The following is a 15563-nucleotide window of genomic DNA, read 5'->3' on the forward strand; positions in this document are numbered from 1 at the left end:
TGACCGCAGGTATATATCTGCAGCGCCCTCTACAGCACTGTGGTGGAATAACAAGGTGACTGCAAAATAAAACATGAAAAAGACATAAACAATGCGTTGAACACCCAATATCGAAGACCTGAAAACCTTCAAGTTTCAGAAATGTGCTTCTAATGGTTGTCATCTCGCGTGGCTACAAATTAATGCTATAACTTCACTGTATGAAACGCGATTGATATGTGATATTGGAAACTTGGAGAATTTTAGAAATGTACACAGTCGCATAGAGTCACGCAGAGGCGTGTATAGATATTTAAAGTTATATATACTGTTGTAGCGTATAGTTAAACCGTTTCATATGTGATACTTTCAGAAAATACATCTAAAACATGACGGGTTATTTGAGCTTTGGCAAATGCTGGACCTCTTCACTTCATGTGCACTAGAGGGTGCGATTGAGCTTTATTGTTCACAACCTGCATCAGGTAAGCATGAATATTTACCTCAGGAAAGTCGTAAAGATTAATTATTATTATTCAGGGCTACTAAACAATACCCTTAAAACCAAAGGGGAAAACATTAGGCTGATAAAATGTTGTTGTACCACCTTTTACATGTATTTTACATGTTAAATGTTCAGAAAATGAGTTTATGTTGTAGGCTAGGCCTATATATCTACGCTATCTTATGTATTGCTATATTTATATATTTTATCGATATTTTCTGTCTTATTTAATGAAGAAGATGCCACAGCATTACGCTTTACTATGAAAGGTCCTTCTATACCAGATTATATTGTTCTCTGTTGTTGTGTTTTTTTTTTCTTCAATTGGTTGACGATTCTTTGTAATTGAAATTTATTTATAGAGAATTTTAGGGGTTTTTTTTTAGCGAAAATAATCTAATTAGTTTTGTTTTATCAATTTAAAACCACAAAGAGAAAAATTACGATTTATTTATTTATTATAATTGATTATTCTTTAGATATTTTTTTTGAAACCGGTTTAAAGTTTGCTGTATTATGTTTACAATGTTTAAAATCAAATTTATTTTAATGTTTTTAACAATTTGCCTTGGCAAATGTCAAATCAGTTTTAGTTCTTTTACATTTTCTGTAGTAAATAATTGTTCTAAAGTTAAACATATTGAGACATTAATCTTAACTGACTTTATTAAAATAAAAGTAAGAAAGTTTTTACTGATGCCAGATTCATAATAATAATAATAATAATCATAGATGGCGTCTGTGTTTCACCTGCACTTTGACTCTTGTGTTTGTGGCAGGTGACCTTTCAGGTGCATGTGTCGGGTCGTGTCGGGTCGGGTGTGTGATGCTCGTCCCTGAAGCTTTGACCTTTCGGTGTGGAGGAGCTTCGGCTCAGGTACGGCTCACGGTCAGAGTTCACCTTTATCACAGCAGAGCAACACGTCACGACCTATACAGTAGACCTGTAAGCACCGTATCACCACGCATTAGCTCAAACCGCATTACCCCACATCCAGAGCCCTCCTAACCCGAACATTAACCTCTTTCACATAATCTGTCCATCACTATATATTCTGTGTGTCAGCCAGTCAAACTGTTTACCGCACCTCACCTAAATCTTTTCCTCCACCGCTGTCTTACAACGCAGAAAATTCACACAAGCAATAATATAATTTGAAATATTTATTGCAGGATGTTTTATGTACAGATTTGTAAGCATCTTAAATGAACACTTAATGCACACTGATGAAACAATAATGTGAGATTTGCAGTATCGTCCGTGTGACAGTGAAACAATCATCTCTTTAGATTATCTTATTTAAAATGTTGATTATTTACAGAAGACAAGAAGTCTTAAAACACATAACGTCCTAGAAAAATAATGGCAGAACTGAGTAATAAAATGCTTAATAAATAAATAAATAAATAAATTAAATATGTGCCAAATATGTCAAAAAAATAAAAATAAATTACAAACATACATTAAATACTGTTGTAGTTCCATGACCCTTAATCATTTTAATAATCAAATAATAATCAAGTCAGTGCATGTAATTTGTCCTTCTCCATCCGCTCTTTTTGGCATAAGGTGCTTGATTTTGTCTTCGCTTTACTTGATATTTCATAACAGACTATTTCATAGTCATTTCTACCGTTTATTTTGTATATGGAATAGCGTTTTATATAGCATATTAATCTTACAGTGTACTTATATACACTACTGTTCAAAAGTTTGGAGTGTGTCAGATTTTGTGAGTCTCTTCTGCTCACCAAGGCTGCATTTATTTGATCAAAAATACTGTAAAAATTTTGAAATATTTTTACAATTTAAAATACGTGTTTTCTATTGTAAAATATTTACAAATGTAATTTATTCCTGTGATCAAAGCTGAATTTTCAGCATCATTACTCCAGTCTTCAGTGTCACATGATCCTTCACAAATCATTCTAATATGATGATTTGCTGCTCAAGAAACATTTCTGATTATTATCAATGTTGAAAACAATTTTTGTGCAAACTGTGACACATTTTTACAGGATTCTTCGATTAATAGAAAGTTCAAAAGAGCATTTATTTGTTATAGAATCTTTTGTAACATTATAAATGTCATTTTTGATCAATTTAATGCATCCTTGCTGAATTTCTTTCAACAACAACAACAAAAAAAAAAAATCTCCCTAACCCCAAACTTTTGAATGCATAAGGCTTCACAATAGAAGCCTTTAGATCAGATAGTTTTATGATCATAAGAAGAAACATGTCAGTCAATTGTTTCCAAACATGTAAATGATGTTCTGCAAGTTCATGTTTGTCCTCCTGTGGATGTTCGCTACACCATCGTGTCGGTGGTTGTTAAGGGGCTGGTTGGACACAGCGTGTCCAGATGTTGAATGGACGGAGGTCTGTTGGGTGTTTTGGAGCAGAGAAGGACACTTGAGTCGGCTTCACACTTCGTGGTTCTGCTGTGCCACAGAGCTTCGGCCGTCCCGGCCCGTAAGGCCATCCCACCGTCGGACAGCACCTCCGTCTTCACCACGGGATTCAGCTTCATCAGCGCGTCCAGAGAGCACTTCTGCCTTTCTTTAAAACTGCTTCCTCGTTCCTCCGTGTCTCTGTCGTCTTTATCTTCCTCCTCCTCTTCTTCCTCCTCGCTCTCTGAGCAGTTTTCATCTCCTGTGTCTCCCAAAACGCCTCTGTTTGTGATTCCCACAGTTTTTTTTTTGAGGGATAGATCGAGCGGGCCTTCGTTGGTGCGAGCCGTGCGCTCGAGCGCCTGCTGGATGTGCGACAGCTCGGAGCGGATCTTCCCCAGGTGAGCCCACAGGTGGCACTGCTCAGGCAGAGATGTGACGCGCTGCTCTGTGTTCTGGTATTGCTGGAGTAACGTGGAGAAATCCTGCAGGAGAGCAGCTGCCGGGTCCACGTCTCTCTCCATCCCTCTCTGTCTCGCCTCCAGATGCTCAGACATGTGCAGCGGGGACGACACGTCACTGCGGGGGCTGCGGAAACACAGTTTTGTTGAATCTAAATAACATTCATCAAGGCTGTCCTGAGTGTGTAATGCATAGACAGAAGGAATACGCATACCAGATGTAATGCATATATTTATCTTTTTTTACAGTGTTGCCATTATCTTTAAAATCCTCATCAAGCATGGGTATTTTTATCTTATTTTAAGTTTTTGGTTTTTGGTCTTAAGGTTTTTGATAGCTTTTATAAGGTCTGCGAACTGTGAGTGATTGGTTGTATGTTTTTCTTGGTGTCATGTTTTGATATTATTTTATGTTTCTCTGTATTTTAGAGTTATTTACCATTTATGGACAGCACTTTGGTCCATTCTAATGGTTTTGAGTTTGAAAAGTTGTGTTGAGTTGAGTTTACTTATTTTTATTATTACTTGCTTAACTTATTTTGATAAGTTATACAAAGTCAGTTTAATGTAATTTAAGTTGAAATGACTTAAACATCCAAGTTGATTGTACTTAAATTTAAAGTCCCACTGTAGTCAATAATTTTGTCCCTTAACTGTGATCAGGATCACATAGGCCTCAAATCTTTTCATTTTTAGGGTTCTTGTCTTACCTGTTGTGTATAGACATCCTGCTGGACACCAGGGAGGCGATGGATGTAGATTTGTGAGTGTTTTTCAGAGAGTCGAGGGCAAACTCAAGTGCAGGTTTCTTCTCTCCAGGTGCACCATGGGAGTCCAGTGATGCTGCCGATCTCTTCAGACTTTGCTCTCTGATGAAGGAAGCGTCTTGCTGCCAGTCTGTCTTCCCTTCCCTCGGTCGTATCCTCTCCTTTACGGCGTGGCCCGGCTCCGGGGAGGAGCACATGGGAGATGGCCAGGCTGCGGGCGAGGTCTGGCTGGGCCGCAGGGCCGGGACCTTCCACAGGTTTAGTTTAGGAGGATACGAAGGTGGCGGAAGGCTTACGGCGGGTGGTTTGATGAGTTTACTCGTCTCGGAGGACGTAGAAGAGGGTGTAGCACCAAAGGTGTGCTCGCAGAGGAACGGATAATACAGGTGAGGAGGAAGTAAAGGACGCTCTGAGTGTCTTTGCGCGTGTGCGAGCTGCGCGGTTGATGCTAAGAAAGGCATTTGTGCGTTTGCGCTCGCTGTCGTAAGGGCCGGGTTTAGGTATGAAAGGAGTCCAGGAGCCAGTGGGTATCCAACGCCAAGCAAAGACAGATTGAAACCTGTTGTGTCGGGGCATTCAAGTTGACCCGTTGACGCCGGTGGAGGGTAACAGGGCAACGAAGACGCCACCGGGTCTGATTTGGGCTTTGCTCCAGAAGTCTGATTGCTAAGGATTCGCCATTGCTCTGAAAGCAACGCCGCCGATCCCGACAGACACGTTTTCGACAGCCTATAATGTCTCAGTTTCGACTCCACCTCGACTGAGCGCGCTCGTAAAAGTTGCTCCTCGAGCGAGAACACATCGGACATCACGAGTTCGGCTTCTTGCTTTGATCGTTTGCTCCCTCGGGAACACGTTTCCGCCGGTTCGGGACTCACAACCGCCGAGCCGTTTGTCTCCATTGCCTCGTCGTCTTTCTCCGCTTCTCTTTTCTCAGCCTCATCGACCTCCAGACTCGCCGCCGAATGCGAGGGCTCGTCCGCCATCGAGGCCTGTTCGGCGTGAGCCTTGGCGGGGCTACGGGAGCGAACGCCCCCCTGCTGGAGCCGGAGCTGCTCTTTTTTATACGGCCAGTCGGACTCGATGAGCAACGACAGGGAGTTTTTGCACAGGCTGTACTTCATGTGGTTGTACAGATGGGATTTCTCCATGCACGTGAACGGGCACTGGAAGCATTTGTAGTTGTAGGGTTTGCCCCACGGCCGCGGGATGTAGTGAGGCTTTTTGGGCTTGCGTTCCTTGTGTTTACAGCCCACCTTACAGTCGTCCTTCGACATGGCGCGCGATCAGAATCAGTCCCAGATATGAAAACAGGTTTCTCTCAAAGCTAAATTTCTGAGGGGCTTGTGTGTTTGTTTACGTGTGCGTTTGAGGACAGGTTTACATTGAGTGTGTGTTTGTAGGATGAATTGTGTGTGAACAGTAAACTTGTGTTTGGTCAGGACTGGGACGCAGGAACGCAGCCATCAGATTTCAGCTGTTGAGAAAATCAAGAAAATATATGATTAAACTTTTGATAAGATATTATTATTACTTAATTAATTATTACTTAAATATTTTCAATTGTTATATTTAATAATCTAGAATATTATAAAACAAATATTATAATTATTTTTTTTTTTAAATAATTATTTTTAATTATTCAGATCATTATAAAAACAAAATATTATTACTTTAATAATTTAATAATATTCTAAATTATTGTATTTAATAATTAAATATTTTTACAGGTAAATATTTTAATAATGTAGTAATATTTTAAATTTGAGAATATTATTAAACAAAGACAACAGTAGAAAATGAAATATTTATTTTCATGATCAGAATCAGATTTAAAAGATTGTAAGTTAAAGTCATTGTGAAACTATAGCGTTTGCAACCCATTTTACTTTCGTCATGTGATATTGGATACTTGGACAGGATTTGAGTTTATTAATTATGAATTGATTGCACATTGAGAAGTGTCTCTGTGTGACAGGTGGTTGAAAAATAAGGTCTGAACTGAAGACACCAGAAAAGTAACTTCTGAAGTTTTTACATTTTGATGAAAGCTTGTGTATTGATGAATTGTTCACAATGAGCCCCAGAACGTGTCGTATGAAAGTAAATAGAGCCAGTTTTGATTACACAGAGACTTTAACAAAGAGAAGAGATGATGAGAGACGTTTTGGTTTCTCAGAACTGCCGAAAGTCCTCTATCTGCCACCTTTCATTACGTCCAGGGTTGCACCAGCGAGGTGTGTGTGTGTGTGTGTTTCTGGAGGGGTCTGCACCTGTGTTCAGTGTAGTATTTACAGCAGGACCCTGAAGGTCAGCTATAGGCACATCCTGACAAAGGGCAGAGGGACCCGTGTGTGTGTGTGTGTGTGTGTGTGTGTGTGTGTGTGTGTGTGTGTTAATGAGAGATTGGCATCAGGCCCGCGAGGCATCGTTAGCGGAAGAATGTGGGTCAAGGCAGATTGACTGCTCGTTTGCCCACTCTCTCTATCAGTCTGTCCACCACGATCATCTGTCTCTCTCTCGTGCGTCTCTCTGTTCCTCCTCATTCCTGCAGAGTGTGTTTGTGTTTGTGTTTGTTTCACACTCTCTTTGTCTTCTACAATCAAAGAAGTTCTAAGGGAATTACTTTAATCCTGCATTTTGAATGTATCAGATAAGAGGAAAGTCATTCTTTGAGTTTTCTTTTTTCCCCCCCAAAGATTATAAAGCATTACTGAATTACTTTTTCTTTTTCATAGTATAATCTATTATCATGTCTTAAAATATTCAACTTCACATAACATGCATTAATGCCTTAAAGATTATCTGATCGTTGGTTTTCAAATATAAGATCATTTGTTAAATAAAACTAATTAATTTGACTAATTCATGTATTATATTTACATTATTATTATATTCCATTTTACTTATTTTAACATTACTCTACATTACATTTACATTACATATCTTTTCAGGTTTCTATTTTTTTAAAAATGTTTTAAATATTTTCATTCACAATTAAGAATCAGAAGTCTATTAACACTCTAACACTCTATTGGAATTTAATTGTATTGCAGTTTAGTATACTATTGTACAATGCAAAACTATTTAATTAGCAACATTTAATTGTTACATCTACAGTCTTTCAGAAAGAACCAACTTAGACTGATGTAATTTAACTACTATTTTTTGTTATTAATAAAAGCATTAAGAATAGGAGATGGTGAAAGCAATTAAATAATGGTGTAATTAAAGGAGAAGCGCATGAGGCTATGATATCTCTCAAACGCCTCTCTGTTATGATAAAAATATTCTTTATTCTTGATTATTTATTTTTTGCTTCTGGCATTTTCCTTTGGGTGGAAAGAGAGAATGAAAAGAGAGGAAAATGAAGCACATTACAGGCAGGAAAGAAGGAGGAGGATGAAATGTCCCGCTGTGAGGCATGAGTTTTGCTGCTCGTGTCTCGCGGTGTTGAGACAACGAGAGCCCGAAGTGATTTCGGTTTAAAGAAGACGAGTGGCGAGGAATTTCACCGATCTTTCATCTATTACAGCACTCAAAGAAATAGTGAAATCACTTCTGCAACTTTCTGCTGCAATCCGTCTGTCTTTAAATCCTGGCTGTATTTTAACAGCGGATCTATGGGAGTTTTGCATGTTAATTTACAGTGTGTGTGTGTTTTGGTCATATTGCAGTTATGCTCAACCCGTTCTGTGGTTTTAACTGGACATCAAATGCTGCTGTTAGCGTTAATCAATAGAATTATTTTAGAGTTGTTCTCACTGCGGGACGTTCTTTGTGGTGTGCATGTGTGTGTCAGTTTTAAGGCCCTCGGGGTCCGGTCGGACGCTGGCCAATGACGCTCGCGTGGACACACTCTGATCGCTGTGTGTTAAATATGTATTGTCTCGTTTAAATAGGGACGCTTGCTAAAAGCATCGACATACTGTGGTGGGATCCAAGAACTGAGAACACACACAAACACAGGGCAACAGCAGACAAAACGCATGGATTGATTGAAATGCCAATTGTCTATTTAAGATATATTGGCATGTAATGTATTTGAAAGTTTTGAAATTAGAGCATTGTTTTGGACGCTCTTTGTGTGAATTATGGTGAGGCACAGCATGTTTGAATAGGTTGAAATTGTGTGTGTGTGTGTGTGTGTCGTACCTCCACAGTGGTTCAGCAGAATGAGTTGCATCATGACACTTGAAGTTTTCTTAATTTGACTCTTTATGCAGAATCTGGAAAATAAACGAGTATCTAAAATTAATCTCAGCTTTGATTCGGTCATATTTGATTTAAGTATTTAGTCTAGATTTAATGTTAAACAATCTCTCATCACTCTATCTCAAGTATGTGATTGATTACAACAATACGTTTTTATATTAATTATGAATTAAAATTTGTATTTAATAATAAAATAAATGCAGATCAATTCATTAAAAACAAGGTATTAATTTTGAAATTCTGTATTGTTCTTTAAAGGCCATGATGGCCAGTTTCATGTATTTATTAACAATGTCAGATAGATTATTATGTATTTCATATAAAGAGCCCAGGGCTCTTTGAATATTAACTCGAGTAAATATTTCTACGGATCTTTTTGTTTTATGTATGGTTGCATACATGCCTGTAAAAAGCTGCTATTGAACATATTGCCATTAAACAAACTAGATATTACAGCAAAATTTAAACAGAAAGACAAGTATGAAATAAATGAAACAGCAGAATAAAAGTCAACAAATATTGTGCTTAATTCTATGCAGTTGCAACATTTGAAACGGATGTGACAACATGCCCCATATAAATCTGACAATGTGGCCCGACCAAACATTTATGGAAAAAAATAAAAACTTTTTGCTTGGAATTAACTTTTGAAATACAGATGAACCTGACTTTGTATTCCACATGTAATTTAATTATACTCAGTTGTTCACAAGAAATATTACAAAAATGAACTATGGAATTTTAGTTTTCCACATAGAATTTACACAATTATTCCATTTAAAGATAGTTTTGAACTTTACATTTGAAACCAACACACAAAACCACTCTTAGATTGTGTAATCAGACTTTTTACTCAAAACCTTATATAGAGATACTGTAAAACACACGCAACAACTATATCCCTGAAGTCTATTTTACACATTTAGTAGCATATCATATTACATATTTTCACATTATGTCACATAATATCATCACATACAGCTCCTTTTCAAAAAAATAGTGAATCAAGACTCCTTTGGCATCTCAGTAGTTCACCTTGAGATGAGATGTTTAGAACGGTACAGTAGCACACAGAAAGCTCTTAACTTATGTCATAATAACTTTTATCCGCAGATAACGGCTTGACTTACCTGCTGTGCGTCTGTGTCATGTTGTGTTCCAGAGGCGGCCGCTGATGTGCGTTCGGTGTTTTATGAGGGGAGAGAGATGCATGCGCGCACACACACACATGGATGAACAAGAGAGAGAGGCAGATATATATATTCTCTAGGAGGGATGCCTTGGGGCAGTACAATCAGGCACAGGCCCCTCCTGCCTCCCCTGCTATTGGCACAAGCTCAAGTGGGTCCAAATGAGGAAACCTGCCCGCTTCAGTCCATTAAGGAGAAGGCGAGACACTTCGGGCTCGCTGTGGCGGGACGGTTTACTTAATTGGGCCGCAGTGCAATTTAAAGTCACTGGTGGAAACTTTAGCAGCCTTAACGCAGCTCTCAGTTTCAGTTTAGTGTGTTTTATTGCCATAACAAGAACTGTTCATTTGTATTGGCAAAAGCAGTGCAAAAAAAGTTTTAATAAACTTTAAAATTATTATAATACTGTATTTAATTTTTTATTATTATTAAATATTATATTGGCAAAAGCAGTGCAAAAAAAGTTTTAATAAACTTTCAAATTAATATAATACTGTATTTAATTTTTTTTTATTAAATATTATATTGGAAAAAGCAGTGCAAAAAGGTTTAAAAAACAAACAAACTAAAAAACATTAAATTAGATATTGTATTGTATTCATTGTATGATAAGCATTTTACATAAGCATAATACATTAAAAATGTATATTATATTGGCAAAGTAGTCCTAAAAGGTTATTAAAATATAGCCATATTTAAATTTAAATAAAAAATTACATTAAAGAAAATATTGTATGCCAAAAGCAGTGCAAAAAAGGTTTTACCAATTAAAATTAAACCATATTTAAAGATATAGTTACATTTAATTAAATTACTTACTTTAAAATTAAATTAAATAAATATTTAATAAAAATTTATAAATAATAATAAAATATTAACAACTAGCAAATTTAACAGCAATACATAGAAATTGCAACATTTAAAGCGATTGTTCACAAAAAAAAAAAAAAATTCTGTCATGTATTTTTTCGCCATTGACTTTTATTCTAAGGCAGAATAAATTTATGACAATTTATGTCCTTTTTTGTGCCACAGGAAAAAGAAAATCACACGGGTTTGGATCGACATTAATGTGAGTAAATGATTGATTTTTGAGTGAGCGTTGTCATTTGAGCAGGAGTGAAATGTAATGTCTCCATCAGAAACATTACTTTATGGACTTCTCTCTGTCTCTCTCTCTCTCTCTCTCTCTGCGTTTGCGGTTTGACCCAGTTTTTGTCCGTAGACGAGCATAAAGCTGCAGAATCAAGTTTTAATGTGCATTGCTAACAGTGCATGACAGATCTGTAAATAAAGGCCAGCCACCATCAATCATTAATTACATATATGCGGTTTGGATGGAGAAAGCTTGAAGGTAGCTATGAAAATAAGCTTTCTGAATAACCTAAAAGATTTGAGATGTTTCAGTATCGTTCTCATCAGTGTTTCTGCGGTCGTGTCCATCTGTGGTTCTCAACGTAATGCAGTGGTTTCTCTCCACAACCTACATAATTTAATATCTTTAACGCAAACTAGCCACAAAATTCACTCTCGACTGCAATAGTTAAAAACGACATCTCTGTGAGGAGTTAATGTTTGTCTCTGAGGAAATAGAGATGATGTTTGATCTAGAGTACAGTAGTCAGATAACTTGATGTAAATGACACAGTTTTGTCAAATTCTTTTATCAAGTCATTTTTGTAACATTTATTCAAAATGTAGCATAAAAAAATCAAAGGGAATTATATACGTCAAAGTCAAAGTTTATTTATAATTTTTTTAAGCTCACATGTATTAGCATGTGGCATTTAAAAAAAAGTGAATATGCAATTGAAAGTTTAAGGCTATTTTTAAGGTGTCCTTGTTACACTGTAATTATACAATGAAGTGTAATATTAATTGACAACGTGTACTTACTATTGGGTAACGGTTAGGATTAGGGTTTGGTTTAGGGCTAGTTGCATGTAATTATACATAATTTACTGTTTTTAATATACAACATGTAACTGTATCAAAGACACTAAAATAAAGTGTAAATTTATTTGAGAAGCAAAACTGCATAATATATTAAGACTTGTTGTCAGAGTGTATCTTGAATTGGATTAAAATAATTAATTAACAATTTAAATTAAATTACGTATGCAAAATGTGTTTTGTCACAAGATTATGCTGTAAAGTCACATTTATTTATATAGCACTTTATACAATTCACATTAATAAACAGGAGAACAACATCACAATTAATGCTGAATATTATACACAATTGTTTTGAGGATCTTTGGTTACTCTTTATTTTAAGGTGTCCTTAATTATACATTTAAATACTGAGTAATATTAACTAACTACATAGGGTTAGGGTTTAATTGCATGTAGTTATGCATGATTTATAGTTATTACTATAGTAATTATGTGTAACAAGGACACTTTAAAATAAAGTGTCATCGGATCCTTTTTACGAAAACGACTTAAAATACTTATTTTGATAAAGAAAAGTCATTATTTGCGTTGTGCACAATGGAAGTCCGCCATGTTTCGGGTCTGTTAAATACATGATTTAATGTGGAATTAGCTAATGTCATCACATCACCGAAGGATCCCAGTGACCGATATGTGTCACGCGTTCAGACAGAGAGAGAGCGATGGTTTGTGAGTGTTTATGAGCACAGGTCCTTTGAGAAATGTCAGTGTGTTTGTAGGGGGGGTTGAGCCGCTCCTGGAGGATCAGGCGTGCTGTCAGACACACGAGAGGAGATGAACTGTGACAGCGGGATCCGTAGGGCTTAACCATCTGTGGAAACAGAGAGAGGGGGCGACTGAGGAAACTTACCAGTTATAGGTGAAAGCCGGAAACCCTGCTTCTGTTGCGGGCTCAACATAGGGCTTTTACGAGGAGTAATTCATTCAAAAATGACATTTCTGTCATTGACTCACCGTCATGTTTCGTCATTTAACAAACATAAAAAGCATTATATGACCCGTACACTATAAGTCATGTAATATATTTGAGCGAGGAACTGACCCAAATTTAAGTCTGTGAGATTTTCTTGGTATTTTTGTTTTGTTTTCTACGGAGCGCCTAAAGGGACATGATGAATAAAAAATATATGTAAATTTTGTCTGTGCTTTTTGCGCTCCCTCGCAAAAAATGTTCGCGTTGTGCCAATAAACTTTGCGTTCCCTCGCAAAGAGCTCAAAAGGTTTCACAAAGTTTCTTGGATGAACGCACAACGTTTTGCGAGTGAAAGCAAAGTTTCTCGCGGGAAAGCAAAAGCATTGAGTTATTATTTTTTCCTTTCAGCTCATGTTTTTCCCCACCAATGTCCCTTTAGGGGCTCTGTACTTTTCCGCTATAAATATCTAGAAATTCTTAAATCAAGATACGTTTAATTGAGAAGGAAAATTACTTAAGATATGAAGTCTTTTTTTCTGAAACAATTATCAAAATTGAGTACGTTTATGCTTAAAATTGTCAGTGGGGAAAGAAAAATAATCTTGTTTTCCCTTTGAATTAAGTTAATTTTTCTTACCCCACTGACAGATATTGTTTCTTGTTTTAATCATAAACTCACTTAGTTTTGATACATTTTAAATTTTAAACAAGGTGTGCTATCTTAAGTCATTTTTCTTCTTAAAGTGCCCCAGTTATGCTTTTTTCGGATGTTACCTTTCACATGTTGTGTAATATGGCTGTTTTTGAATGTAAAAGTTTCTGTAGCTGAGACTAGAAGAGTTTGGTTTGTGTTGAAATTCAGATATGCTAATGTAGGTTAAGCAGTAGACCAATCACAACAGACGGGGCCATCTGACCAATCAGAGCAGAGTCTCAGTCAGGAGGGGTTTAGAGAGACCGAATCCTTTATTGAACAGTTTCAGACACTGTGAGAAAATTAAAGTGCTTTTTGACCTTGGATGCATGTAAACCTATTGTTGGAGGCTCCAAAACAACATTAGGATGTTTTATATTTGTTTTACGACAAATATTTTAAGAATTACTTTACTTGGCAACGCAATTAAGGAAATCATTTTTCGCAGTGCATGACTTGTTCATGACTTGCATGGACTATCTGAGAAAAATAAACCCTAATCACACATTAATCTCCTCTGGAGTTTAAGAAGAAATGTCTCAAACTGTGCTCAGAATTGTTAAAAAAGAAGTTTGCAAAGTTCGAGATCGCAATATTAACAATAATTGCTCAGAAGATTGCATGATCTGAGCTGCCATCCACATTCATTTGATAGGTTTTGTAAGTCTCATTTGTGTCTTTTTATTTCTCCTAATGAACGAAGTATATAAATGAAACGCACAAAGTCTTTTGAGCAATGAAAGAGCATCCTCTGAGCACTGGAAGATTTCCTTGGGCACTTTTTTCCACATTATTTTCAACCGCTCACTGATTCAGTGTGTGTGTGTGTACCTGAAGATAATGAACTGTATTTGTGTGTGTGCGTGTGTGTGTGTGTGTGTGAACCTGAAGATGAAGTAGAGATTGTGTGTCCGTATGTTCAGGCATCTGTGAGCATGACAGCTCAACTTCATTATGAGTCAGAGAGAGCAACCTTAGGCCAACACACACACACACACACACACACACACACACACACACATGCTGCTGGGTCAATACAGCGATCCAGCTGTGCAGTAATACATTTTCACAGGGTACATCATTACTTTAATATCAACACATTTATCAAAGAAGATTACACACATACACACTCTTCTGACGGTCCTCTGTGAATGCTTTATAATGATAAGAAAATGTAATAATAATTCTAATAATTCTATCTGTATTTATGTTGGGTGAGATAAAAAGACAAGCTATATTAAAACTACATTAGTAATTGTAATAAGATACAACCGTAAGCCACATTGTTTGAACACACTGATTACTAAAACATCTCTTTTCTAGTTTTAATAAAAAATATCAGGACAATAAAAGTTTGGTCTGTTAAAAAAAATAAAAAAAATATTTTTTTAATGTAAGAAGTCTCTTCTGCTCATCAAGGCTGCATTTATTTGATCAAAAATACAGTAAAAACAGAAATATTATTACAATTTAAAATAATATTTTCTATTGTAATATATGTTAAAATGTAATTTATTCCTGTGATCATAACTATATTTTCAGCATCATTACTCCAGTCTTCAGTGTCACATGCTCCTTCAGAAATCATTCTAATATGATGATTTGCTGCTCAAGAAACATTTATTATTATAAACACTTCATATTTTTGTGGAAACCGCGATACATTGTATTGTGGGTTATTTGAAAAAAACAGAAAAAAACCAGCATTTATTTAAATTAAAATATTTTGTAGCAAATATAAATGTCTTCACTATAATTTTTTGTCTATTTAATGCATATTTGCTGAATAAAAGTATTAATTTCATTCAAAATGAAACCTTTGAATGGTACTGTATATTAATTAATAATTCAGGTCTTATCCAACTTTCTGTGTATGTTCATTGCATGTCTTGTGTTTTTCCCAATACATTTTTCACCATTTGCCTGTAAAATGTTCATGAAGTTTGTGAATGTTCATACATATTAGATCACAGATTTAATGCATTTTAATGTTTGTGTGTGTGTGTGCGCGCGCGTGACTAAGCGCGCGGCTGAAGTGTTTTTGAGAGGGTCTGTTTTTGGCCCTGTGGTGTTGGACGCTAACAGCGGCACTCTTAGCTAATGCTGTGAGGCACATTAAGAAAACTCATATCGCTCTCAGCAAATATCAATTATTCAACTAACCCTTCTTTCTTCCTCTCTCTCTCCCTCTCCTTTCTTTGCATCTTACTCTGTTTCTTTCCTTTTATCCATCCATGCCTTTTCTTTTAATCAATAATAGAATAACGAAGATTTTCTTTAACCAATTAGATTGTTATTAATTTGCTTTTGTTGATATTTAAAATTTGTTACATTCACGCTGTGAATTCCGAACATCATTTTTACAGCTTTGAAGGGCAGGGACTGAACCGTAGGGGCGGTCCCAACCAGAATTTTTTAATTACACCTGAGTGATTTTTCATTCTGTACAAACAAAAGTAAACACTAGAATGTCTCCAGGAGGGTCCCTT

The 15563-nt window shown here is 36.3% G+C and overlaps 1 protein-coding gene across 1 annotated transcript; it reads right to left on the reverse strand.

Annotated features, from left to right (window-relative positions):
- Positions 1 to 1636: 1636 nt before the first annotated feature.
- Positions 1637 to 9508, reverse strand: prr35 (proline rich 35). Its single transcript, XM_084102036.1, has 4 exons — positions 9452 to 9508; positions 8262 to 8335; positions 4050 to 5583; positions 1637 to 3466 (listed from the first exon to the last, which is right to left on the reverse strand). The coding sequence occupies exons 3-4, from the start codon at positions 5381 to 5383 to the stop codon at positions 2797 to 2799; spliced, it is 2004 nt and encodes a 667-aa protein (XP_083958162.1). The 5' UTR covers positions 5384 to 5583; positions 8262 to 8335; positions 9452 to 9508; the 3' UTR covers positions 1637 to 2796.
- Positions 9509 to 15563: the final 6055 nt, after the last annotated feature.

The sequence above is a fragment of the Abramis brama genome, assembly GCF_963993115.1.
Source record: "Abramis brama genome assembly, chromosome: 24".
Lineage (NCBI taxonomy): Eukaryota > Metazoa > Chordata > Actinopteri > Cypriniformes > Leuciscidae > Abramis > Abramis brama.

Coding starts and splice junctions, on each gene's coding strand:
- prr35 (XM_084102036.1), bottom strand. CDS start 5,383: ATGTCGAAGGACGACTGTAAGGTGGGCTGTAAACACAAGGAACGCAAG. Junction 3,467..4,049: donor AGGATGTCTATACACAACAG/GTAAGACAAGAA, acceptor GTGTTTCCGCAG/CCCCCGCAGTGACGTGTCGT.